The sequence below is a fragment of the Diadema setosum genome, chromosome 4, assembly GCF_964275005.1.
Source record: "Diadema setosum chromosome 4, eeDiaSeto1, whole genome shotgun sequence".
NCBI classification, from domain to species: Eukaryota; Metazoa; Echinodermata; class Echinoidea; order Diadematoida; family Diadematidae; genus Diadema; species Diadema setosum.
In genome coordinates, this window is record NC_092688.1 from 31,038,672 (window position 1) to 31,065,833 (window position 27,162).

Genomic DNA, 27,162 nt, shown 5'->3' on the forward strand with positions numbered 1-27,162 from the left:
GTGGTGTTCCCCGTCACCCACGGTCAAAGTCGCTCATTCCGGGAAGAAGGCGTTGTGGGAAAAGCGGGATTCGATTCTTTTGTCAGTCCGCTGCCTCTGCTGCTGGATGGCCCACGTCCGCTTGGCGATGAACTGTCGGGCGTTCTTGTCCCACCGGCTGCGATTCTGGAGGATCTGATTGCAGGGAGGGAGAGGTTTGAGGAGTGAAAGGGGGAAAAAAAAAGGATAAATTCAATGACCATGGCCTATAGACGGGAGTGGAGGAAAAGCAATCAATTTGGGGATGAGCATCATATTTTCACATAGTTCATGATTACAATATCATAGTTAGGTAGTTATTTCCAAACATGCGAGAAATCAAAGAGGGATTACTTGTTTATCAATCAAACTGACAGTAGAGCTGGCAATATTGTAATGGGGGGGGGGGAGCCTTGTCAACATCACTAGCTGTCTTAAGGATTAAACGGTTACCTTTAGATTCACAGTGTTATGTGAATCATTTCACATAAAAAACCTATGGCTGCAGGAAAATTCAGTGCAGTTAATAGTAAAGTCAGCACAGTCAACTTCATGGAAGTCAACGGTGCATAAGTCAAATAATCAGCAAAGTAGACAAAAATGAAAAGTCCTAATCTAAGTTCACAGTCTCGGGTGTCTTATCCTCTGTACATGCAGAAGTTGAATATTGCTGAAATTGATGTCTTTTCCTCGGTCCCAAAAGACTGGTTTAGGCCTAGTTGGCTCTACTTAATTCATCAAGTTTTTTGAAATGTGGCTTTGATATGCAAGAAATCGTATGTCAATGAGAAGCTGCAAACCATATATTCCTCATAATTAAAAAAAAGAAAAAAGTGCAATCTTCCAAATCCTAAAACTCGAGAGTACCACGCTCTGTCCCGACCTCTCCATTTCACTCCATTTCCACTCACCTGGCAGTAACCACGGAGACGTCTCGGCCGTTTCAGGGCCAGCATGATCGCGGGGCAGTGATCCACCGTCTGCCGCTCGGTGATGGGCCTTGCCTGAAGTAGCGGTATGAAGGCCTCTCCAATGAAGCTGTTTGGTAGCAGCTTGTTGTGGTCAACGACTGTCACTGCGATGATCACACTGTCTGATGCAAACGCTTCGGCTGGCAGCGCACCACTGGACATGAGAGAAAATGTGTGTAACAATGAGATGGAGAATTATAGCTAAACTGAGAACTGCATGAAGGTATTTGTTACCACAATGGGTTTTGTGAGGATTTGTTGGTCTTTTTTTTTTCTTTTCTTTTTGACGCTGAAGCCACCACATGTGTGTTTATGAATTCTCAGTTATTGTTAGCTGAGCAACATGAAAACAAACTGGCAATGAAGCACACACATAGCAAACCCCCCTCCCCCCCAAAAAAAAACAACAAACAAACAAGCAAATAAACAAATACACAAACAAAATAAAGTTAAAACAGAGTACATCATAAGCATCTGAAGGCATTGGCCATAAATATGAAAAAAAAAACAACACTTTTTTTTTTTGCTTCAATCTAAATGAGCTCTTGGCAAAAGTTTTCAAAATTGTATTTAGTTGGTGTCTACACTGGTCAAATTTTCTTTTTAATTTTCTGTGAGTCCCTAGGTCATATTCCAGCAGCATCATAATAGCAAGCTTCAGACCTGTGACGCAAACGCTAAGATAATGCTAATCGGGCAAAAGAAAATGGTGTTTTGCACATGCGCAAGACAGCTATTTCCACTGTCCAACCCCAGAGGCTGTGTGGTCTTGAGTGTTTGAGTTGCGGATCTAAAGCTCGCTACTGTCAAAATGTGACTTACAACTGGAAAACCTCATTGAACACAGGATTCAGCTGCCTTAACACAATCTTAGTCTTGAAGGACAGGACTTTGTTGAAACTGGTCTCCGGGCAAATCTCCACGGTAACCTGAGGATCACTCAGACCTAACAAGAGAGAGAGAGAGAGAGAGGGGGAGAGAAAAAAAATAGTGAAGGAAACAACATTATGACAAATGGGAAAGTAAGCATATTACAAGAGGTCATCACACAATCACAATATATAATTCTTTTCCATTAGTTTTAGAAAAGAGCTGAAGTTGAGAAATGAACATCATCGTTAACTTAGTAATCAATTCCGCAAGTATTGTAAAAGTGGAAATTTTCGCCGTGTTGAATTTTTCGCGCATTTCACGCAACCCGAAACTAGCACGAAAATAAAGGTACGCAAATATTTTTGCTTGCCATATGTTCCAGTTGTTGATGTCTTGATTCTGCGGAATTAAAAACATGCAAAACTCTTCTCAGCTGGCCGAGCACGAAAAATTAGTTGCGCTAAAATATCCACTTTTACAGTATTCTGAGGAAAATCAAACAAACAAACCATGTGTTAGAGTGACCCAAAATTTTAGTCATCTCCAGCAAGCACTAGCGACATAACTGTAGTCCACGCTGGTCTTTAGGTTCCAACTATGTTTTGATGAGGGCAGTAGCTTTCGATTGAAGTGCCTGCTATACATGTTTGAATGACTCTATCAAAGTAATTTGGAGCTATTTACGAAGGCAACACATATCTTATAACAGATGCAAAGAAAGCATGTATTAAAGACAGAAAATAAAATCAAGAAATGAATTTACATGCAAAGGTAGAGTTAACACTGACAGTTTATGTCACAAACTATCTTTCTAATACTTACCATTTCTGTCCATACCAGGGAGATCCACAGCATTGCATACTGGTTGTGAGAGAGAGAGAGAGAGAGAGAGAGAGAGAGAGAGAGAGAGAGAGAAAAAAAAGAGGAATTCCATTTATCACATACAGAGAAGAGTTCCAATAATCAAAATTCTGCTTCGATAGACAAGAATGAATTTTACAGAAAGTTTCAGTTCACATAGAAGAGCTTTCATGAACTTTAAGAACAAGAGGAATGAACTGCTAATTGCTCGTCAGCAAATACAACTGTTTGCAAACTCCATATCTACCCAAGATAACACAACAAATACATTGATAACCGACCTCTGATCAAGAACTGCTTCCAGAAGTTGAGATTGCTAGTACTTATGAAACAATATAGGCAAAAAAAAAAGAAAAAGAAAATCAGCTTACTGATTTTAGCTCAGTGATTTTTTTGCAAAGAAAAAAAAGTTTCCAAACTTCATATCCATCTATGATAATACAACAAATACTATGACAACAGACCTTTCAAGAATTGCCGCAAGAAGTTGAGATCGTTCAACCTGGTGACACAATATTTTCTTGACAATCAGTGAATTGCTACCAAAAAGTAGTCATTCAATATATTTCTCCCAGTCCCCTATCTTCATTGCCTTTATCACTTCTATGGAAAAGAAAAAGTACAGCTGTACTTGGTATTGTTGTGCACACAAACTGATAACCCCCCCCCCCACAAAATGACTTTAACTAACTGACCTTTGATCGAGAGTGAGCGAAGGCCCTCTGCCACTTCGTGATAGGCAATCTTGATGCTGACGTGGCCAAGGTAGGCGACGGGCGTGGCCATGTCGGTGGCCAACCTCCGGTAGTAGTCGGCCATCAGGTCGTGGGTGGATCGCATGTTGGGGGCTAGGCCCGCCATGATGGCGTGGTAGGTCTCCGTCTGTGTCTGAGCAGTGGTCAGCTCAATGCCAGGCCGCTGGAAGTACGCCTCTAGAGAATCCAGGCTCTGGAATTGATGATGATCATGTTTTCGTATTAGTAACAGGTACAGCTACCTTTGGTATGAAGTCATCACAAAATATGGTAGATTCTACAATGCAGACTCATTTCAGTCACTCATGGTATAAGCATTCTGTTACTTCATTTGTGCATCAATAATCACTGTCCATCGCTGATAATCACTGATAAAATACTGATGGCCATGTGACACACAGCATGTCGACATTGAATTGGTTCATTTTTGTTTGGTTGGTTGTTTTTAAGTTCTTTCTTCATGCTCCATAGACAACAACAACTATAGGGCAATCATTACACTCTACCTCAGACAGCTAGGTTTCTGGAATCAAAGTGCAATATATGATAGCTACATATATCTATCTATCTATGGTACAGCAGAAGAAGATATATTTTGTGGTACAAGTCATGGGCAATGCTTGATTATCTCCATCAATGTTTCTTTGTTGTTTCCTTAATCATGTTAAAATCTTTATTGTTTTTTGCATATTCCGTTTAACAGCTAATTTATCTGATCTACCATGCCTAACATACATATCCTCTGTAATCATGGTTACTTTTTTGCATGAATCTGTGAATGCTTCAAGCAAATGTAGCTGAAATCCATAAAAGAGCAAAGTGGGAGTATGATAAATAAACCCATGTAACAAAACAGAGAGAGAACAAGAAAGTGGAAGCCTCGTACATGCTGCAGTCGCTTGTAGTACCCCGGTGGCCTTCCCTCCTGGACCCTGGACTTGATGCTCTGGAGCAGGGCCTGCCAGAGTTCCTGGACCAGCTGGGGGAAGATCTGGGGCATGAGCTGCTTGTACAGCGTGCCCAGGTTATCATCGATGTAGTCCAACAGGTCCTCCATACACTGAAAGGGAAAGAAAAGATATAAATGTCTCTCAAACTTGAATGATAGACAGGCCATTAGAGGGCAGCTCTGGATGAGTTAGAAGTTATTCTGAAAAGAAGGGTAAAATTTGATAAGCTCAACAATGAAAAGTTGACCAAAATTGGATAAAACTTTGGGAAGTTATTCTGAAAAGAAAGAGTAAAATTTGATATTAGCTCAATAACAAAAAGTTGATCAAAAATTAGATAAAACTTGGGGAAGTTATGAAATTGTTTGCTATTTTTGTTTTCACAAATTTTGAGGGTCAACTGACATGCCTAAAATCTACTCTCACTAATTTGTGAGTCGACTAACATGCACAAAATTAACAACTCACAGATCTGAAAATGCAATGTATATAGTCTCCAGGATGGGAAACGGCAAACCTTTCTCTTGGTAAGGGATGACACTTATTTCTCATTCTGTTGCCATGGATCTCAATCGCGAATTCAACCACTCACAATAAACATGGTGCATATATAAAGTGCAAAAGTGTGAAATTTGTAAATACATTGCATAGCTGAAGACAAGATAGAAGCATAAATGCACAGGCTTCCAAACATAAATCATGCTCCTTAAACTAATAAATTAGGCCTGGGCATGTTGGAGGATGTTACAGTATAAATAACGAAGGCAACTATAACAAAAGTCAGAAGTTGACCTCACATGACCTTTGACACTGACATGTGTCCTCTTCATGCAAGCACCATAATACCAAGTAAGTCAGTTAACACAGTGCACCTGTGACCCAGGCTTGGGTTTGATTGGTAACTACATTCAACAGTTATAGACACAGCAATACCTGGATACCAATTTGCAATACCAATGTGCAATACCAATGTGCAACAGTACCAATGTGCAACAATACTAATGTGAAATACCAATTTGCGAAACAATGTCAATACCAATGTGCGATACAAACATGCGATACCAACATGCAATATCAAATGTCTGACCAATACACAGATGGAGATAAATTAAAAAGTCATCATGCAGCATCCCACAATGCACCTTCTTTCCAAGCTCAGTTTTAACTACTCCTGCATTCAAGAGTTAGGGACATTGAATACATGCATAAATCTTGTGAGTAAAATTTGATGTGGCGTTTAACGACCTTCAACCTTAGAATGTGATTTTAGACAGTGCCATAACAAAAAGATTGATCCTCTATAATATGTTGCTTGGAGGTGTCCTCTAGGTGTTCATGCATCTCTATAACCAAAGTTTGGGTGCAACTGACGTTTAATCGTCGCAAAGTTATTTGTAGCAAAGGAATATTGAAGGCAAATATTAACATCATGTGTAAAGGATGATATGCGGAAGAGCGCCGGAGAATGTAGAAACAACAGATGGAGGACTTTTGAATCTCTTCTTCCAGCCTCTGCCTTTTGTGGGTGAGAGAGACAAACACAAAAATGATATATTCTTACATTCTTGTATATCGTCCTGTGAACTCTAGTAATATATGCCTTATATTTGTACAGTACAGTGTATATACTATACTGGTGAATATAATGATAAAAAGGTGATTTTAAAGTTCAGTTAAGTAATAATTTTACTAGACATTTACTCGTTACCATACTCGTTACCCATCTCACTTCATATGTTACTCATAATATGGATCAGGCAGCTAGAGAGAAAAAAAAAACCCCAAAACCACAACATGTCTGACTGGCCAAAGTTCAAGTGATATAAACAAAGATGCCATATAGATGACTAGGCATGGCTATATAACACACTCAACCATTTTGTTGGTAAAGATGGGCAGCTCTTAAAGTATATAATTCAGCACTGTCCTGGAATGAAGCTCAGATATGGCTTGTTGTCTATGCAACTGAATAAGCAGGCACGTACACACATTATTAGGAATGGACTGGTCAACCACACTGGAGAATGGGCAGACATATTACAAGACACTGCAATGTAGACCTCATGTACTCTCATAAGACTTTGTGCATTCAAATGGTGTAAGTTCTGATTCATCCAGGTAATGTTCAATAAAGGTACAAAATTAAATCAATTCATCTGGACTTACTGTTTTAATTCCGAGAACGGTTTCTGACTTTGTGCATTCACACTGTGACCCCAATATGCAGCACTCCTAAATGCTGACCTTATTTTATACGCATTATGTTTCTGTGGTACCTGTGGCCTATTGCACGTAATAAGCACATACTACACAGTTTGTGTGTGTTCGTATTTAGTTTGAGCAGGTTCCTGGATTTTAAAAAATGTCTGACAGTATGTGAAGAGTTTGATTGCAAAACGAGTTAACTCCATTCATGTCAAATTGAGATTAAATCCTGCTAAAAAACAAAGAAAATAATAAGAAAATACGGGATATTTTTAATAACTTTTGAAATATTTCTTTTTCTGCAACACGAAGAATATCAGTGGACAGGTTTTAAAAGCTCTATCTGATATAAACTCCTCCAAATTGATGATGGACTTACTTTAAAATGTTTGAAAATGGCACTGTTAATCTGTCTTGCAATCAAACTTTTCATTTACCCATACACATATTTGCACATTAAAACCACATACACACACACATATGTGCATACAAATATGAACACGCACTCAAGAAATATATGTACCATAATACACACACGTGTACGTGAACACACACACATTTATATCTGACCAACTATGTCAAAGTCCAATTGAATCTCCTAAAGGTGATACTGACCTCCTCACACAGGACCTTCTTGTCCGGATTCACCACCTTGTCCATCAGCCGGTGCACCTCCTGGCTCATCTTGAAGGCGATGCGCCGCTCCAGGTGCGCCGACATGACCCGGATGTCCTGGCTGGCAGCCGCCGTCAGCCTGTACAGGGTTTTCAGGGTGAGCTCTCCGGCACCCTTGTTGTCGTGGTACAGGGCCAGCCCCGCACAGTTAGCCTTCCACTCTAGCAGGGCGGGGAGGTTGTCCAGATAGACGCGGACATGCTCGATGTTGTTGAGGGTGATGCAGAGCTGTGGGCAGGGGTGGCGTGGGATTAAACAGGTTAATAAAGTGATCCGTCTGCCACATGTATATATCCAAATTAACTTGAAGGCAGCCCATAACAGCATGTGACCAAAGTACATAGAATAAACTGTTTACTGATATCAACGACCCTTTTCTTTTCATTAGTGCATGCCAATGAACAGGTTTATATCTCCCCCTCTTCTTCCTCCATTTTCTCACATCCAAATGAAAGATTTGACAATGAACATTTTAATATTTGATGAGCATTTTGCATACTTTTCCATGACAGGTGAATGAATAAACAAAAATTGGCAAAACTCATGTAATACTACTAGAATGATGCAAGTAAGCAAAAACCTGTAAAGTCCATTATTCTAAGAAGATTTGGAGGATAAGAGCATGCAGGAAAAACAAACTGGGCAAACCAAAGCCTGTCTTAATATTTCATTGCTCTAAGAGAACATGCTTACTTCTGGCCATGCAATAACTTGTAGTCAACATCCCTGGCAAATAGCAGCCAGATGTGATCCTTTACCCATCAACTCACTTGATAAAAGGCACGACATAAAAGTTAAACACATTTATAAATTCTCTCATAGAAAGAGACATGTAATTCAACCACAACCACAATAAGAACTACAGGTTTAGTCAGAAATCAAATTAAATTCATACACTATTCTCAATCCTCTGAGAGCTTAAACTTTAAAGACAGCAAGGTCTTTTCATAAAATCAAAACGGAAGAAACCTGCTGTTGACTCTTCCTTAAGATTGGCAAAATGAGCAAACCTTGTCTTTGATGTCAAACTGCTGAGCTTTGTTTGTCTTGTAGAAACCATTGGCTTCAAGAATCCAGTGAATCTTGCAGGCGTAGAGTTTGGCACCTTCACAGATCATCTGTTATTGCATACATATATAAGAAAAAAGCATTTTAATTTTGAAATCAACTCAGCTAAAAAGAAAAAGATCAACTCACTTTAAGGCCATGCAAATGTACTGTACTGATAAGTAATCATATGTACATAGATGTATATTTTCTGCAAGTATCTTTGCATACATACTACAAATCATAAATAGCATTTAATTCATTATGATCTAAAACAAGAATGCAGGGGGCATGATGATCACTAGAGCTCCAAGATAAAAATGAACTGACTGCAAGATTCCTTGCCCCTTGATGGTACATGCATGTCTTTCTGCAAACTGAAGCTTCATCTTTAGGGACTCTGCATGAATTACATGTACTCCAGACAGAGACTTGAGGACTGAAATTTGTTGTTTTGGCCCTTGGTTTACCCTGCCCTAGCCACGATACCACTGCAACCAAAACCACCAAGAACAACATCAACCTTACACCTTTCACCACCACACCCACTGCAAATGCCTCGCTAAAAACACCCAAATCAACAACATCTACGAGCTACATCCACAACAACGGTGACCATCACTACAACTGTGCTGATAGAAGAACTGACAAGGGTCTGGTGATAACATCATACCGGATCAGTAGTGCCACCCATTGGGGTATCTAGATACTTTCCTATGCTGTGCAGTTTTGTTACATAACTGGAGAGCACATCACAATGGCAAAACATGTGCCAACATTGAGAAAAGTTGTAGAGCAAAACACAATGGGATAAACAGTATTTTTCTTGGAGGACTTCCTCCTTTAACAATCACTTCCACAATTGTCATCGTTTTGAGATTGGTGCTTACGTCTGTCAGTTTTGTGATGGCCATGCAGCGACTGTTGGGACAGTTGTATCCAATGCTCTGCCACTCCTGGATCACCTGCAAACCAGATTGTAAAGGAAGATATGACACATTAAAGGGGGGAAATACATCTGCAATATGCATTTAGAGTCACCCAATATAAAGCAAAATCTATACCGTGCTAATTCTTCTCATTCTATTAATCATATAATTTCTTTCAATATTTCATGCACAAGGGCTTATCTATCAACATCAGCAACTGAGCAATGTTGTCACTGATATTAGTGAGAGATAAAGCAACAGAAAATAATTGGGGGAAATTCCTTGATGTTTTCACTGGAACTTTTCTTCATACACACATCAAAACAAATGCAAGAAGAAATCTGTAATAACCCTGCTCTTTCTGCAAGACTGCCGAGACCACCTGTACTTACGTGTGATATCATATACACTGTGATAATCAGCCATTATTTAACCCTATAAGAAAGTTGTGGCTGCTTACAAAAATATTCTCTAGAGCAATAACACGCTGAACACCTATGCATTTACCAGGGATACTGCATCCCAAAGGTGCCATAGAATAAATCCAACTACTATGGCATAGACTACCTAGTAAACAGCTTAAAGGTTACCTAGCTGATGCTATTGTAGTTGTCATTCTTGTGTGCTAGCTACCACTGATGCACAACCTATATGTAACACAACCTGTATCTCCACAGCCACAGGAAAACAGTACAATTCCTGGAACACACACCAATTGTTATAAGTATCGGATCCCTGCATTAAATAGAAAATGAAAACACACACACACACAAAAAAAAAAACCACCCACACACTACAGGAGGGATGATGCAGACCTTGGCAAAACAGGCCTGGACATCAACGGCCGAGTTGGAATATTTGACCACCTCGTGGACCAGCCTGACCTCCTTGTCCATCTCCAGGGCCTTGTGGACGCGGTCAAACGTCTCATGCTGGAAGGTCATCAGCCAGTAGCCGAGGGGGTCCTGGAACCACAGGTTGTGGTTCCACAGGGTCAGGTCATCACTGGAGACAGGTATGGGTGAGAGAATGGGACAAATCAAAATTATGACAAAACAAAGTTTCACATTGCAAGGTTTTCTACGACTCAAAAATGCTGTATGCTGTACAGGAGTGGTAATTATAGACAGCAAACACACAAGCTTTCTAAGAAGAGGCTCATTATCACACATAGTTATACCACCCTTTTACATAATTCTTTTGAGAGCTAGACTACTGCAATGACCCCCACCCCCCCCCCCCAAAAAAAAAGGAAGAGAGAGAGAGAGAGAGAGAGAGAATGCATATAAATCTAAATGACTAAAGCATTATGTAATGCTACAGTAGAGTACTACTACAAAATGACACAAAAATATTAAAGAAACTTTTGAAAATAAAGGGCAAAAACTACTTTTGAGTTTACTCTGCGTGGAATTTCTGTGAGAAGCCTAAAGTTTCCGCATCGAGGACAACAGAAGACATAAAGAGAGCAATCAAAAAACCTGACAGCCCACAAATGCTTCAGGGTATTTGAAATGACCACCAGCCACGGGTAACTAGCACTCACTGTCCATTCAGGTTCTTCTTCAGTACGGCCACCAGTTGCTTGACCGCCATGTAGAGCAAGAGACTGGCTTTGCTGGACTCGGCAATGTTCTGGGGGAAGCGGCGGTAGCGGGCCTGGTACTGGTTCAGCCGTTTCAGGACCTCATTGAGAAGGAACTTGGAGACCTGGCGATCCATCTCCAGGGAGACTGTGGCAAAGTAGTCCACCTGGAACCTGGAAAAGGGGAGAGAAATTGACCTTTGTGACATTCACTGAACAGTGCTTTTTCCATCCCCAAACCTGAAATACTCTTTGATGGGCTAGCATCCGTTAAGAATTTAGAGTGCTCCTATCACAGCCTTTCTCTTAAGTCAAGCTAATGCTATAGATGTTTACATCGATTCTGAATTTTCAGCACACGGGGGGTATCAGATTACAATGAGAACTTTGTATAAATGATCAGACAGACAGACAACTAAAAACAACAACAACAAAACATGATTCCTCAAAGAGTAATTTTTTTTTTCACCTTTTAGGAGTGATAAAATATTCACATATTGTGAAACTGTCATCAGCTGACATAATGCACCAATAATGAACCTCCAATAATATTTTTCTAAAAATATCAAAAAATTGTCAATAAATCTATGTTTGCATACACACATACAAATGTTCATGTTTGTCTTTTTTTTTTTTTTTTTTTTTACTAAATATTGACCTCTAGGCTAGCTGATGGTGACTGAAACAGACATAACAATTAAATGATATATATCACCAAATGACAAGCTAGCTGCATTCCACCTTTATCACATACTATGTGTAACTCAACTGAAAAAACACTCAACTGAAAAAACAACAAACAAACGACCCTTATGTTATACCTTGAGAAGAAGTTCTTGTAGTCTTTGTGTGGTTTGCAGTCTGCTGTAAGTCGGTTGATAACAGCAGTAGTTCTGTCCAAGAGGTCAACCAACTCCACAGGTTTCTGAGGTCAAAGTTCACAAGACACATTTAGTGCACGGCAGTAACTTTTGCAAAACACTAGATGAAAATAAAATGGACAATACTTTGATATGGTGAGTTTAATGATCTAATAAACATACATACTGATATGTGAGTTTAATGATCTAATAGACATACATACTACTAACTTGTATCTTGTGACATCTCATAAAGCTTGTCTCAAATACACTTTAAAAACACCAACTACTTCAATGGACATCTAATTTACAGACTTCAGCTCATTAATTTCAAATTCTCCCCAGATAGATACCTTCAGATATGTGAACCTCGATAACAGCACTTTATATGTAAGCACATGTATACACATCTAGGATTATTGGGGTGAAACATAACATTTTATGAAAAAAGAAATATATGTAAATGACAGATGAAAAAGAAATATATGTAAATGACAGATGAAATCTCAGCTTCCCGTTTCCCTCCCAGCAACAGGAGTGATTATTACCAGCATGCTCTACAAGCATGTCCTAGGAAACAGTCACAACTTGTGCTAACTTGTCACTCACCAGCGACGTATCCTGGATGGGAATGGAGTCGAGGTCGTTGCTGATGGCGCGCCGTGTGTCGTTCCTGACGACGGACTCCATCAGGTTGCTGACCAGGCGGTGGACCGGGGTGTTGTGATCTCGCCAGATTCTCATTGACAGCAGGCTCTGGAGGAGTTGCAATCTGGGCGGTCCCCATCAAAAAAATAATGGTATAATTAAGAATCTAATTTGGCAACTCTTGTAATTGTCCATCATCTACCGAAACCCACTTAAAAATGCATGCATCTTATTTCAAGTTTTTATTTTTTTTCCATGCAGTCACTACTAACTTGTCTTCTTTGGACCAATTTGGGTGCCACAGCTGTCTACAGTGTGCACAAGAGCATTTGCAAATAAATATAGACACTGGAAATATGAAGAAAGAGATGATGAAAGATTATTAGTTTCAGAATACCTTGTAAGAAGAATATCCCTTGTATTTACATCATAAAATTTAAAACACAGACATTGGCATGGTCCTTTGGGAAGGAGACTACCCTGGGTGCAACATGACCATGTCACCATTATCACTTTTGATCTAAAAGCAGATGAGTCTAGATAACCATGATAATATTGAGTAAAGAGGAAATCTAAAATGGATCAACCCAGATGGCACTAGGAAATCATTAAGCACATCTCTTTGGAATAGTACTTATGTTACATTGTTTTCTTTTGTCTTGTCTTGTCTTTTTTTTTTTCATAAATGAGAAAACATGATGGTATGAGCTGCTATTTTCGTGAGGGTTTAAGATTTGCGAATTTCGCGAATCACTGTTGGACCGCAAATTTAACAACACGCAAAAATGTCGCCATGCACTCTGGGCTTCCAATGCACTTACAATAATCTCGGTGTCAGTTCGTGAAAGCAACATCTTGCGAAAATTTCCATGATCTGCTTATTTACGAAAATATCTATGCACAAAAATAACAGCTTATACAGTCATCTAAATAAGAAATAATCACTTTAGATAATTGCTTACTTGCACTTCACATTGGCACTTTCCAAGCCTGGTACATTGGTTGGAGGGTAGAATTCAGCACAGTCCGGAAGCAGAGCCAGGATTTCATAAATATATGTGCTGATGGAATTCTCAACAATTGCAGTCTGAGATAATGAAAAACAAAATAAATGCAACACGGGGTAAATAGCATCGGCAAATCATGAGAAAGATCTTTACCTTTAAAATGCTTTCATCACAAATCTACCCATCATCTCAAAAGATGTTTGATAATGTCATGCATCTAAGGTCAAATGGTGCCACTTGATCATCTTAATTAGATATCAAACAATCAGCATATCTCTTTGATATGTTTCACTAAGCTTATTTCAACAATTGACAGCATTTAGTAGGGACTAGTCAAATCAATACAAACATCTTTTACTTGGCTAGAGATGTCAAAGACTATACATGTTTAAGTCTAGTGTTCTCCCCCCCCCCTCGCTATCTCTCTCTCTCACACTCACTCTCTCTCTCGTATTACAAACATGTAACAATCACTATCACACTTTCCTCATTTTAAATGATTGACTTGCTTCCAGCAGCCATGACACTGTAAAAATTTCTTGTTTTTCAGTGGAAGAATCTTCAGCTTCAGTTTCCTTTTTGTATTTTCAAAATGAGTGGCAGTTCTGTCTTATGTTTAATGACTGAACACAGCTGTTACCACCCCATACCCATTTCCCTTCCATAGGTAAAACTCATGCTTTCTGGCAGGGTAGTGTAGTGATAATGTAAATGCTACTGTCTTCTTTTTGAGCGTAAATGATTCCGACAATAGATGCAAAGATTACTGGTTTTATGCTTTCTGAATTGCATGTGAAAAAAGAAATTATTACGATTAAGAAATGACAACATACATGCAGCATCCATAACACAACTGAAAAAGCTTCAGGTACCTATGAAATAGCATGTAAAGGACCACTGCCATTAAAACATTCCCCATTTTGTATCATAAATGATTGCAACTGTAAACTGATGATGAAGAAAAATTAGTTTGCATATAAAGTATGATACATGACATAAACATCTCCATGCACTGTACAATCCATGACATAACACACAACTGAAACAATCAAGAAATGAAATAGAACTTTGCAGCCAACAGAAAAATGAACAAAATGGCACAAAGTTTGATGAAGATACATACAGGGTCAGTACCACAGTGGATATGAGTACAAATGTTATATATTGCTCCATAGGCGCCGGAAGTGGGGGGGCAGGGGGGGCGGCCGCCCCCCCAATCCAAAAAGTGGGGGGGCAAAACGCATTTTTGCCCCCCCAAAAAGCCCCCCCCCCCCAAAAAAAAAAAAAAAAAAATAATAATAACAAATAAATGCATAAACAAAGAAAATAAAATAAATATGTATATATATGTATATGGCTACAAACGGCATCTTTTGGACTGTAAAATGTCAAAATTTTCAAGCTCGCTCGCTTCGCTCGCTCGCATCCAGCAGTTGAGCCCGGTGCGCCTCCCCCTTAATTTCTAAAGCGAAAAACATAGCTACGACGGCAATTGTTGGACTCTAGAATGTCAAAATTTTCAAGCTCGCTCGCTTCGCTCGCTCGCATTGAATCGTTATGCCATTCTCCTCATGTTGCTGACAGTAATTGCCAGTAGTTGCGCCCGATGCCCCCACCCCTTAATTTCCAAAGCGAAAGATAAATATAGCTACAAACGGGAGTTTTGGGACTGTAAAATGTCAAAATTTTCAAGCTCGCTCGCATTGAATCAGTATGCCACTTTCCTAATGTTGCTGCCAGTAATTGCCAGCACTGAGTTGCGTCCGATGCCCCCCTTAATTTCCAAAGCGAAAGATATAGCTACAAACGGGAGTTTTGGGACTGTAAAAATAAATGTCAAAATTCTCAAGCTCGCTCTCTTTGCTCGCTCGCATTGAATCGTTATGCCATTCTCCTAATGGTGCTGCCAGTAATTACCTGCAGTTGCGCCCGATGCGCCGCCCCATTAATTTCCAAAGTGAAAGATAAAGCTACAAACCCCAGTTTTGGGACTGTAGAATGTCAAAATTTTCAAGCTTGCTCGCTTCGCTCGCTCGCATTGAATCGTTATGCCATTCTCCTAATGTTGCTGCCAATAATTGCCAGCAGTTGCGCCCGATGCGCCCCCATTTATTTCAAAGCGAAATATGTAGCTACAATTAAAACTCCAGTTTTGGAACTGTAGAATATCAAAATTTTCAAGCTCGCTCGCTTCGCTCGCTCGCATTTTATTGTTATGCCATTCACCTTATATTGCTGACAGTATATAATTTGTCGATCGCTTCACACCGTCATTCCATAATCCATGTAAGGAAAACTTACAATGTTCCTCAATGACTGCGTTGTTGAATGTATCACATTCCGTAATGTATTGTAGTCCCATTATTGCTCACGCACACACGCACAAGCATACAAACCGTCAAAATTACTTTATGGTTCCCCCCATTTTCGACCCACCGTACGCCACTTTACATATGTGTGTATATATATATATATATATATATATATATATATATATAGATAGATATATATATAATAGATGTGTGTGCGTGTGTGTGTGTGTGTGTGTGTGTGTGTATTGTGTAACATATGCATGGTCTAATCTTGAGCCCCCTCCAATGTTTGCCCCCCCAATCCAAAACTGCTTCCGGCGCGCCTGTATTGCTCCCTATTTCATATCATCAAATTTACAGTGTTGGACATTATCAGTAGACAAGTTTTCTCTGCTTGGTATGTCCTGCTCAGAAACGAATACCTACAAGAGACTACTTAGCATTACGATTACAGGGAGAACTGCACTATCTGATTGAGGGGGCTTAGACTGATTAATCATGTGCTGCCAATTAGCAGCCAGAAGCATAATCATCTCTGTTTTCTTTCCCATTTGCTGCTCTTTTTATTTCCATGATGGCAATGAGAAACTGAAGCCCCAAGACAAGATTTTTATTTTTTTTTTTTTTGGTTCACAGTACTTCTCTGAAGTACTGTGCAAGTTACAAAGCAATATTAGGATTTCCTTTTTGTAAAAGGGTAATATTTTTGAAACTTGATTCATAAGAATAATGCCTACTAATTGTGCATCACATTGATCATTTGTAATAGAGTCAAAAACCTTATCACCTGATATCTCTGAAGTGTCAACCATTATCAAGAAGCAATTAAAAAAAAAATGTATATTTTTTTTTTCCAGGCTCAGGATTCATCAGTTGCAGAATCAGAAAAAGAAATAATGCATCAACACAATAACACAAGAAACTGATAGACTAAGTGTGTCACTTCCAAACTAATTCCAGACTCTTCATTGAAAAGAAAAATAGGCTTGAGCAATCATGTAAGACATGTAAGTGGACAAAATGTTTCTCATCAGCAAAAATACAATCATGCCCTCCATAGTCACAAATTTCACACAGGAAAACAAACGACAGACTAAGATTAAAATACATGCAAGTTCATGCATAGCCTTAAGGTTTGAATTTACCGTGCTGATTCCAGTCAATGTGCGTACAGCATGAATACAGCAGCAAACAGCAAAAGCAAACACAAAAGTCTTTTATCAAAGTCTTCAAATGTATCAATTTACTGTCATTCATGACTTCTTCTTTTTTTTTTTGCATATTTCCCTTTGAAACAAATCATTGTTTCATATTATGTGGGACTTAGGAGTAACACAACAACTGTCTCAACAGCGTACTGTCAATGTACTGTATACATTTGTCTACATTTGAATTACTTTAATCTTATAAGACTGTATTATATGCAAGAAATCTTGACACATCAATATGACAAGGATTCTTATGTCTATAAGGGATAAAAGTAAACATTGAATTTATGTGTAGTTGTTCTCATTTAAAGTGAAAAAGTGATGATGGTTAAAAAAAAAAAGAATCAGGAAAGATAGGTTACAAAAATCAGGAGAGATAGGAAAAAAAAAATCAGGAAAGATAGGAAAAATGTCTTTACCTCATATCTGAGCCAATCAGGTTTACTCTCAAAGAGAGTGGCGACTCCCTCGGGGTTGCTGCCAAAAATCGTGAGAGCCGACTCGGCCATCATCTCGGCATGGATCTTGTAGAGGGCCTCCCGCACCATGCGATCATTCACCACAACCAACGGCTTGCCCGTGCTCGTCGTGAGTGGCTGATCGAAGCTGAGACCGAAGTCGAACTCCTCCCCTCGGGACAGCCTCGAGGGTGAACCCGGGGGCGTTTTGCCCCTCCTGATCGCCGCTCTCCGGACTAATTCCGGAGTCCCCTCGCCCTTCTGGCGGTCCTTCTTCTCAGTGGGGCTGCTGCTGAGACTAGGGGAGGAGGAGTGGCTGGTGCTGAGTGGGAGGGGCCTAATCAGGGAGGAGGCGGAGGAATAGGCGGAGTCTGGCTCATCATGCCCTCCAGCAGACTCAGACTTCTTGGCACGATTCTTAGCGGTGACCTCCGCTTCCTTGTTCTTCTTATCAAACTCAATTTGGAAGTCCAGCAGGGCTGATAGGTATCTATGGGTGAATGGAAAGACAGCAATGCTAACAACATAAGTAGTTTCAGGCATTACTACAAAACTGTTTAAGTTTGTTTTCAATCAATATTATGAATATCATTATTATCACCATTACCATCATAATCATTTTTATCATTGACAGTTCTTCTATTACGGCTGCTGCTGCTGCTGCTGCTACTGCTACTACGTGAGCTACTGCTACTAAGTGCTACCGCTAATACTATACTACTACTACTAATACTACTGCAACTACAACAACAACTAAGACAACTACTAGTACTTCTACTACTGCAACTACTTCAACTACTGCTGCTGCTACTACTACTACTACTACTACCACTACCTACTAATTCCTCTACTCTTTTTCTTATTTGAAGGATGTAATCTAAATTAGGAATGGTTACATATCTCTCTCTTGCATTTGCTTGCTAGCTCTAATTGAGGAAACAATCTCTATGAACTTTTTTTTAAAATCTTATTACTTATCTTTCTTCATATCATTATATTCATTTATCTATCTTCCATATATGCACTGCTCACCTCGGTCATTCACATATGTGTAAACTATTCATGAGTGATCAACTTACATGATATTCTGAGACACTCTGGGGATACCACTCTGGACTGCAAACTGGTTGAGGACGTGTTGGGTGAGGGCACTCAGTTTGCCGTCCCACCCAGAGTCTTTGGCCTGGCGGAAATATAGAGGTGAAAGCAGACATCACTTTTTGTGTGTGTCACAATACCAAACTCTGCACCCATTCACACAGTAAACTGTATTATTTGTTCACAGATGTGGGAATACACTATAAAAGATTGACTGTGTATGGAAAATATTTCAAAGTGATTCTAATTTCCTAAATCTAACAAATCCACTAACATGCATAAAAATATCATCGCACATTCAAACCAAACTATGTTAAACATGAATGAAATATAAACTGTCTCCTTGCTGAGTATCACCAACTTTGCTTCTAGAAAGAAAGGATATTTCTCATTTGATTGTGAATTCAAAATAGTGACGAATATGGCTTGTAAGTCCTGATTCGCAAAATAATAAGCTAATGAAATAAAGGGGAATTTTGGTATTTCATTATCATAACATATTGATGTGTATTTTCTTTTCACATCTAAAAAAAAAATAAAATGTCATGATAACATGCACACTGGAAAGGATTGCTGACAGCTTTGACCCAGAATTCTGACTCACTCGGATATGTTTTGCAGCTTCATGCTTCTGAGCCGCAGCCACAAGCTGGTGGTAGAAGGACAACGCCTTCTGATGGCGCTCTTCTCTTGCCTCCAGCTGTAATAGATTAAAAAAAAAAATCAAAAGTTTTATATTTACTAAAAAACACAAATTTATTCATGATAGCTTTCATGTCTAGAGTTAATAGATCTTCATATGGAAACTGTCAGAATGGAAAATAAATGTCAAATGAAGCAGGACAATGAAACCAAATATTGAAAAGCAATAATCTGTTGTAAATGATCAAGTCAACGACTTCATTCACACTTGCACCACTTCTTATGTAAATATTCATATAACACTGATGTAGAAGAAAATACATGCTTACATAAAAAGATAATCACTAATTGATTTATCATCAGAAATATATCATGCAAGCATCTAATCAGAAGTTAATTATTTCCATCCTAAAGCTGTGCTATGAAGTAACTTTTGGTCTCTTGAATCAGAATAAGCATGAGAAAAGTTTCAATTAGTATCCCAAGCTGCAAATCAACTGACCTCCTTCCTGATGAACTGGAGCTTGAGGTGGAGCTTGCCGGTCACCTGACTACTGATGACCCTAGCGTGACCTCGCTGGAGGCGGAACCAGTCCTCGGTGATGGTGGCAGCCTCGATCTTTTCCAGGGGAATGATGACCTGGCCCAGGAAGTCATCCGTACACTTACTGATACCATGCCTCATGTGACGGAAAATACTACATGAAGAGGGTGGGAGGACAAATGTTTAGCCCTTCATGCGCAAACAAACCAGGCATTAACTTTTCAGACTATCTTACCATCATTCAGTTAAGGGGAAATTCCACTTCATGTTCATGTTGGCATCATTACATATTGCTCAACAGATTTTTTTTTTTTTTTTTTTTTTTAGGCTGGTCAAGGGTCAACAAACTAACCACCATCATTAAAGGAGACTTAATGATGCTGGAGGGAAAAAAAAAGAAATGATTGAAATATGAAAGCTAATTGAACTCATCATCAGCATGATGAGATAGTTGTTGAAATAATAAATGTACAATTGTTTAAGATACTTTCTGATTTAGATTTATATCCTATAATGTCCATGTTGGTTGACATTGGTGACATATAATATTCTATCTCTTATAACCATGGGGAAATACACAGGTATCACAAAGCATTCATCATAATGCCTTGAAATACTTTTCAATCTCACAGGTATCATACACTATCGTATTCATAGATTATTATACGTCATTTCAAGCATTCATAACATTTAAAACTAATTTTCACAGATATTTCCAAAGCGGACCAAGAATTCCTCTTACTTCTTGATGCCAGCTATTTTGTGGTCTGAATCCAGACTCTTGCAGGCGTCCCACAGGGTTGTCTCTTCATCCAAGTCCCACATGGTGATTCGTAGCTCTCCATCCAGTCGATTCAGCTCTCTGTTCTCAACAGAAAGCCATCATATTTAACATACTTTATACTATCATAGCCATGTAAGGTGTTCTTCATTTAGTTATTACTCATAATCATTCGGGGGGGGGGGGGGGTGCCTATCCCTTGGGTTAAGGACAGAGCAATTAAAGAGTCTAGATGTAAGCCCTGAATCTTAAAGTTTATATAATAGATAATAGCCATGCAAGACTGGTTATGACTACAAAGCATTGAATAAGATAATGTTTTGAGACAATGAGAAATGCAGATTTTTGGAACTATAGTATAAGTTATAAAATGCAGGCTACAAAGAGATTAAACTGATTCCATAGAACTGGTGAAGCTAGTCTGCATTCAAGTTCCTTCATTACAAAGACTTTAAAACTACATATCCAAGACTCTGAGACTATATGTTGCTGAAGCAACAAACACAGATACACTATAAAAACAGCTTTTTTATTTATTTATTTATTTATTTATTTCTAGCATGAAACTTTCATGAATATTGTGAGGAGCCAAGATTTGCAAAAGCAAAACGCATATAAGATTTTTTTTTTTCCTAGCAATGCACTGAATTTCAGTGGCAATTTGAGAAAGCTTCATCCCATAATAAAGGCTATTGGCTCCAATTTCTGAAAGTTTCGAGCTGTTTTTTTTTTTCACAATGCATTAAATGCCAGTAGCAATTCGCAAAAGTTTCATCAAGTAAAAAAGGCAGTCAGCTCAAACTCGCAAAAGTTTCATGCTGCAAATGTTTCTGGTTTTACAGCAGAACTGGTAAAGCTACAATGTCTTCTTTATTCTAGTCTCCTCTTTACATAGGTGTAAAAGCTACATATTTTCAATGCAAGAAAAAAAGAAAAAAAAGAGAGATATCAAGAATTTTCTACTGACATGTCGAATGTCTCACTCCAGACTGGATGCAAAGTCTCCTTCTGGCAAGATGTCCTATAGAGGGCTCCTTCCTCCAAAGCGTTGTTATGAGGGAGACTGGGGCTGAAGCCAGACTCGGAAACCTTGCGTGTCTTCAGGGAGCTGTCTGTTGGCACGGCGAGGTGTAAGTCCTGCTGCAGGACCTGATTCTTGCTGTTTCCTTCAGGGAGTGATGACACACAGAGAGACAGGCTGAACATAGACACTGACTATAGAAGGAGCAGCAAGAGATAAACCCACATCACAAACACACACAGCTGTACAATTGCTAAAATCTGTCATCCACCACTCAAAATTTTAGAGCTCTACTGGATATAGACATGGATTGTGTCTTCGAAGTATGTAACCATGAATGATGAAAAAATTTATTACTACCATAATCATTTCTTTCATTATCATCATCATCATCATCATGGTCATCATTAGTATTGTCATCACCAATATAATCATCAAGCATAATTACCATCATCATCATCATCACCATCATTGTCTTCATCATCATCATCCTCCTCAACATTATCATCTTAATCATCATCATCATCATCATCATCAGTAGATCGAGACTAACCAAGCCCCAAGTGTTCCAGTGACTTTCTCCGCCGGTCCTTGCGGTTGAAGCTGCGGTTGCGGGTGATGTTCCGCTGCAGGCTGTGTACGTGGCTGGCCTCGGGCAGTGAAGTCTGGGGCGACAGGTGTTTGTTGTTGTTGCCCTTATCCGCCCCCTGGGGGCTGGTGGTGGTCATGGCGGGCAGGGTGTTGGCATGCTGTAGTGGCTGGGCGGGGTCCCTGATGAGGGGTTCATAGCTGCTGCTCCGGCTGTGTTGGGGCTGCACCTGTAGGTGGTGCTGACCCTGGGAGGGGCTGCCCACCCGCTTGTTGCATAATGTCAGCAGGCAGTAGGGGTCACTCTTCCCTGGGTGGGGAGAGGAAAAATAAAAAGTTGTGCTCAATAAAGAAAAATTGCGTTAACGCTTTCTTCACCAAGGAGTCAAATGTGCATAAATTTCACACACAAACCAATGAGCAGGTACTATAATTTGGCATGCAGAAGATTAAATATCTCACATTTCTTTCATTCACACAGGCCAGGGCAAGACTAGATCACCAAGAGCTCACTGTAAAACCAGAAAGTTTTGTGCAGTGAAAATTTCTGGTTTTACAGTAAACAAGACTACATACCGGGTATATGCAAAGAAATAATGCCTTCAAACTACAACTGTCTGAAAGGGATTGGAAAAAAAAAATTAATAAAGAATATGACATCATACACTTTACTGCATAATCCCTTCACACACTCACATATGAAAGCAACAAGACTTTCATAGAATGTCCATCTGCTTTGTAACATCTATATCTCCCAAAAACTGACTTTCATCTTTCACGAGCAGCCATAAATCATTATGACATGCATACATTCATGCAGACAAAATACAAACATAAAAATGAAATGAAAATAAAACCCTCATCAACATTACTCCTCGATTCAAACATATTACTACTGTCAATATTGGAGCATGTCGGCTCAAAAAAAAAAAAAGAAGAAAAAGAAAAAAAGAAGACAGAACATAACATATGACCCTCCTGCTATAAATCAAACGTGGTAAACAGAGAGCATGTACAGGCATGTTATTTGAACTTCTTCCAAGATGGTTCTTTTATGTTACACTCTAACATTGCAACAGAGAGAGAGAGAGAGACGATCTGCGATTTCCATCCTCTAGGCACAGCTTCCATTGTGGTTCCATTTGCACTGTGGCAAATCCCCACCCCAAAATATTGACACATCGATAGCACTGGCAAAGACAGGACGCTTGGCTGGGATCGAGCCCTGTGCAAACACTCCTAGGAGCTGGTCATGTGCTGAGAAAAGTATACACACTGCAGCCGAATTCCCATCATAAAGTTATCTTTATGGTCGGCACGGCACACAGTTTGGGAGAACAATGTCTACTAATCTATACGCGCCCGCCGTGCGATGGCAATCGATGCAGACAAGCTTGGAAAGAGAAAACCCATGATCTGGAATGCTGACGTCTGCTCCGTTGCTGCGCATACATACAACACACATTCAGACGAACAAATGTCTGGTGCAATGCTGGGCAGAGATGTCAACTTCACCATCTTGCCTCCTCCTAATGACCTACTTTTGAAATGTCATTAGAGAAACATTTTAGAGCAGTAAAGGCCAAAAAAAGATTGATAGAGATGTGTTCTAATATCTCATCAATATATTTCAAATTGGAAACAAAAACAGCTCTAATGTATAATTTCAACATTATGTGCTGCTAAATTTGAGCAGTTTTGTGTTCAATTTGCTTCATTTCTGAAAAAAAAAAACCAACTCTTCAGTATATAAAGTCACGGCTGATAAAAAAGTAATGAAGATGAAAACTGTCCCTTCCAATCATCTGGATTGAAAAAAAATATATGTATATATTTTTAATGCAATTGTGTTTGTAGCCAACATTTCACATTATGAAATCCCTGTTAAGAGGGTGAAAGTCATTATGCGGCAATCTTGTATTTACATACTGGCAGGGCTTTTTTTCCCCTTCTCTATTGTTGTTTTTTTCTTCCATTAGCGCCAGCCAAGCATTACACTGAACTTTAAATGTCGGGCCAGAAAAGCACATTGCACATTGGCTCTTTCCTTAAAGAGATCATATTGCCTTCATACTTTGCCGCTGAACATGATTATAAAATTGAATATATTTGTAGCACTGGTATTGGTAAAGAGTGCAGACATGCTCACCATTAGGGTCCATTCCTTTGATGTCCTTAGCCTCAACCACAGTCACTCGAAGAACAAAGCTCTCTGGCTGTTGGTGAAGATGGGAAAACAAAACCAAAATAAAACAGAAGTGTCTACTTATTTCTTTTCCCAAATACAAAAGTAAATGATATTGCAACTGATTGCAATAAATTTGAATAAAACTGAATGATATTCAGTGAATGAAGGTGAGGCTAATACTTCTGAATATGTTCCTCATACAATCTATGATTCATCTGCTACTCAATTCCATATTCAAACATTCTCTGTATCAAAAGTCATGAAACAAATTCAAGCAAGCCAAGAGAGATACTATAAAGGTTTCAGGTTGAAAGTTGTCTCTCTGCAAAATTATTCCATGGTTATCTTATTGTGGAAATTATTCCATGAATGCACCATGGAAGAAGAGATGCAGCCTACAATCTAGGTAACTCAATCCTTGCCTGATGTCATTTAAATAACAAGACAATATTGCCAATCAACTTTGTGAACTACCAAATTTTGCTTATACATACATACCAGCTACAGTCATTTCAAACTTAGACATTAGAAAATGCAGGACTTTCATCACCTGGGACTGGAGTTGCATATCAAACTCAAACTACGTACTGTACATCACGAATGTAGGGAAACAAACAGCTAGTTTATATACACACACATACATCATATCTGTGCCCTGTCATTCAAATCTATTCTGTTTAATGCTCCTCCTCCATATGCTTGCATACATTAACAAGAACAACAGGGATTTGTGTGACACACTCACTTACCCTTCTGTTTATTTCCTCTTTCACCAGTGTGCTGTGTAAGGCATTGGGAACTTTGAAAATCTGGAAAGTGAAATAAAACATGGTACAATCCATGAAATAGTGACTATCTACATCACATTCTTTGACAATGTGACAGAAAGTTAGCATTTTTACATATAGACATGAGCCTGTATATATGCTGAGCTACTACACACCACCATCGGTAAAGTATGAATGGGGGAACTTTGAGCAGAAATCGGTCTAGTTTATGGTAAAATGACTGTTACTTCACTTCTAGAATTACACTTGATTATGATATGAAAAATCTAACTGTCAATTTCAAGATAACTGCTAGATGCATGCATAAACTTGTTTACAAAAACTTCCCCATAAAAAAATAAAACAAAAATCAATTTCCGCTGTCATAAAAGAGAGTAAATCAGAGGTAAAATTTGAAAAAGCATCATTTGTTGGTCACATACTACCATGTATGATATCAGCATTACATGGGAGGTCTTGTAAGCAATGTGATGGCTAATATTCACCACAAGGTGAACTTGGTATAGTCTTTACATCAATTTGAAACTAATGATGAATCACACGCATGGGCTAATCTCTGGTAGAAGCAGTTTTGGGTTCTATGATATCATACTGAGGCCACTACATGCTACTATTCATCAAGTGCACCGGTGTGCCCAAAAGCATGCATGGTAGTTTACAATGGCTGCACTCCTCACTTCCTCCGATACAATCTATGTTTGCACAGCTTTTACTGTATTTGAGGTCTTGTGGTTTCTGATTCAAAGGGCTAAAATTTCTATGGCAGTACAGGTTTTTTACTCTTTTTTTGCATGGATATATTATGAAGACCATAAAAAGTTTGATAATAAGACTGTAAAAAGCAGTGTCTGGGTTTATGGGCAACTATGACAACCATATTTATGTAGATATATTTTTAACAGAACTGAATAAAATGTGGCAGTGTTTAACTAAACCATACTGTGTGTTGTTCATCAATTGGCACCAATTGCTGTGGTGCTCTTTTTGCAGATTGAATTCAAACTAACTGCAAACGGTGAAAAGACACTATTTTAATTCCCCTTATCCCTATTGTTAAACCATGGCCTTTCTGTCGGACTTGGGTATGCTGTTTACACCTGAGCAAATTCTACAACTCAGTCAGCTTTGGACAGATCCGATTTTGGACAGATGATGAAAAGCTAGGCCGGTGTAAATAAGTTCCGGGGCACATAACGTGTGCAGTGTCCACCAAGAACCATCTGCAGCAGTCAAAGAGCTTGTACACTTGAATGATTCTGTTACATCAGAAATCTGCTTCAGTATTGCACAATGTAATCATCTGTACCCAACAATGTTGAACACACATACAGTGAATATTCAAGTTCAGATAAAAAATACTCATGTATCTCCACAGAATACTCATTTACTCTTATACATACATTTCCCATATACTCAACAGAAACTAATGAATGTCATCCACAAACCTGCAACTGAGAAACTGAAAACAGCAGTTTCATAAAACTTCGAATTTCACAATGGCTAAAAAGTATGAGAGAACTCAATTGCTACTCTAAAGACCTACCTGTGGTAGCTACCAATACAGACCTAGCCATCAGTATTTTCAAAGCATAAAAATTCATACGTGCATATTACACTGGATCAAAAGCAATGGCAGTGAATTAATTGTGACTTTTTACAGAGGAGCAAGAAGGTTGCAGGAACCATCGTACACAGTATGCAACATTTTCATTCTTCTGCCCCTGAAATGACATGCAATGGGGTCTGGCCATCTAATGGGGGTGGCCTACATACCCTCTGCAGGTGACCAACAAGCTCCAGAGGGTTGAACTTCATGCTGTCCACTTTACCCAGGGGGTGGAGGAGGGTCTGTAGAACCACAGAGTAGAACTCCCTGAACTCCATCTACCATAGAAATACATAAGAGAAATACAATACTGTAAACATTGATATTTTCAAGTGATTAATTTTTTTGCGCTGAGCGGCTCAAAAACACATTTGCGGGTTCTTTAATTTGCACTGTGCTACTGTCAACCCATTCAAAATGTGCAGAGAAAATTGTAATGATAATTTCACGGGTTTTAGAATTCGCGCTAGCCAAGAGTAATGCAAAACACGCAAAAATTAAGGTACCGTGAAAATCTATGTGTTTACAGTACATGATTGTTGCA

General features: G+C 39.0%; 1 protein-coding gene across 1 annotated transcript; it reads right to left on the bottom strand.

Annotated features, from left to right (window-relative positions):
* On the bottom strand, positions 1-26,896 carry LOC140227126 (protein unc-13 homolog D-like). The gene is made up of 25 exons (XM_072307558.1): positions 26,786-26,896; positions 24,974-25,033; positions 24,186-24,252; positions 21,998-22,346; positions 21,395-21,586; positions 20,389-20,508; positions 19,605-19,800; positions 19,065-19,160; positions 18,442-18,545; positions 17,766-17,852; positions 17,324-17,699; positions 13,340-13,464; positions 12,339-12,501; positions 11,691-11,794; positions 10,831-11,043; positions 10,100-10,289; positions 9,246-9,320; positions 8,319-8,426; positions 7,249-7,536; positions 4,365-4,538; positions 3,419-3,671; positions 2,685-2,723; positions 1,812-1,935; positions 930-1,143; positions 1-174 (listed from the first exon to the last, which is right to left on the bottom strand). The coding sequence occupies exons 1-25, from the start codon at positions 26,894-26,896 to the stop codon at positions 34-36; spliced, it is 3,969 nt and encodes a 1,322-aa protein (XP_072163659.1). The 3' UTR covers positions 1-33.
* Positions 26,897-27,162: the final 266 nt, after the last annotated feature.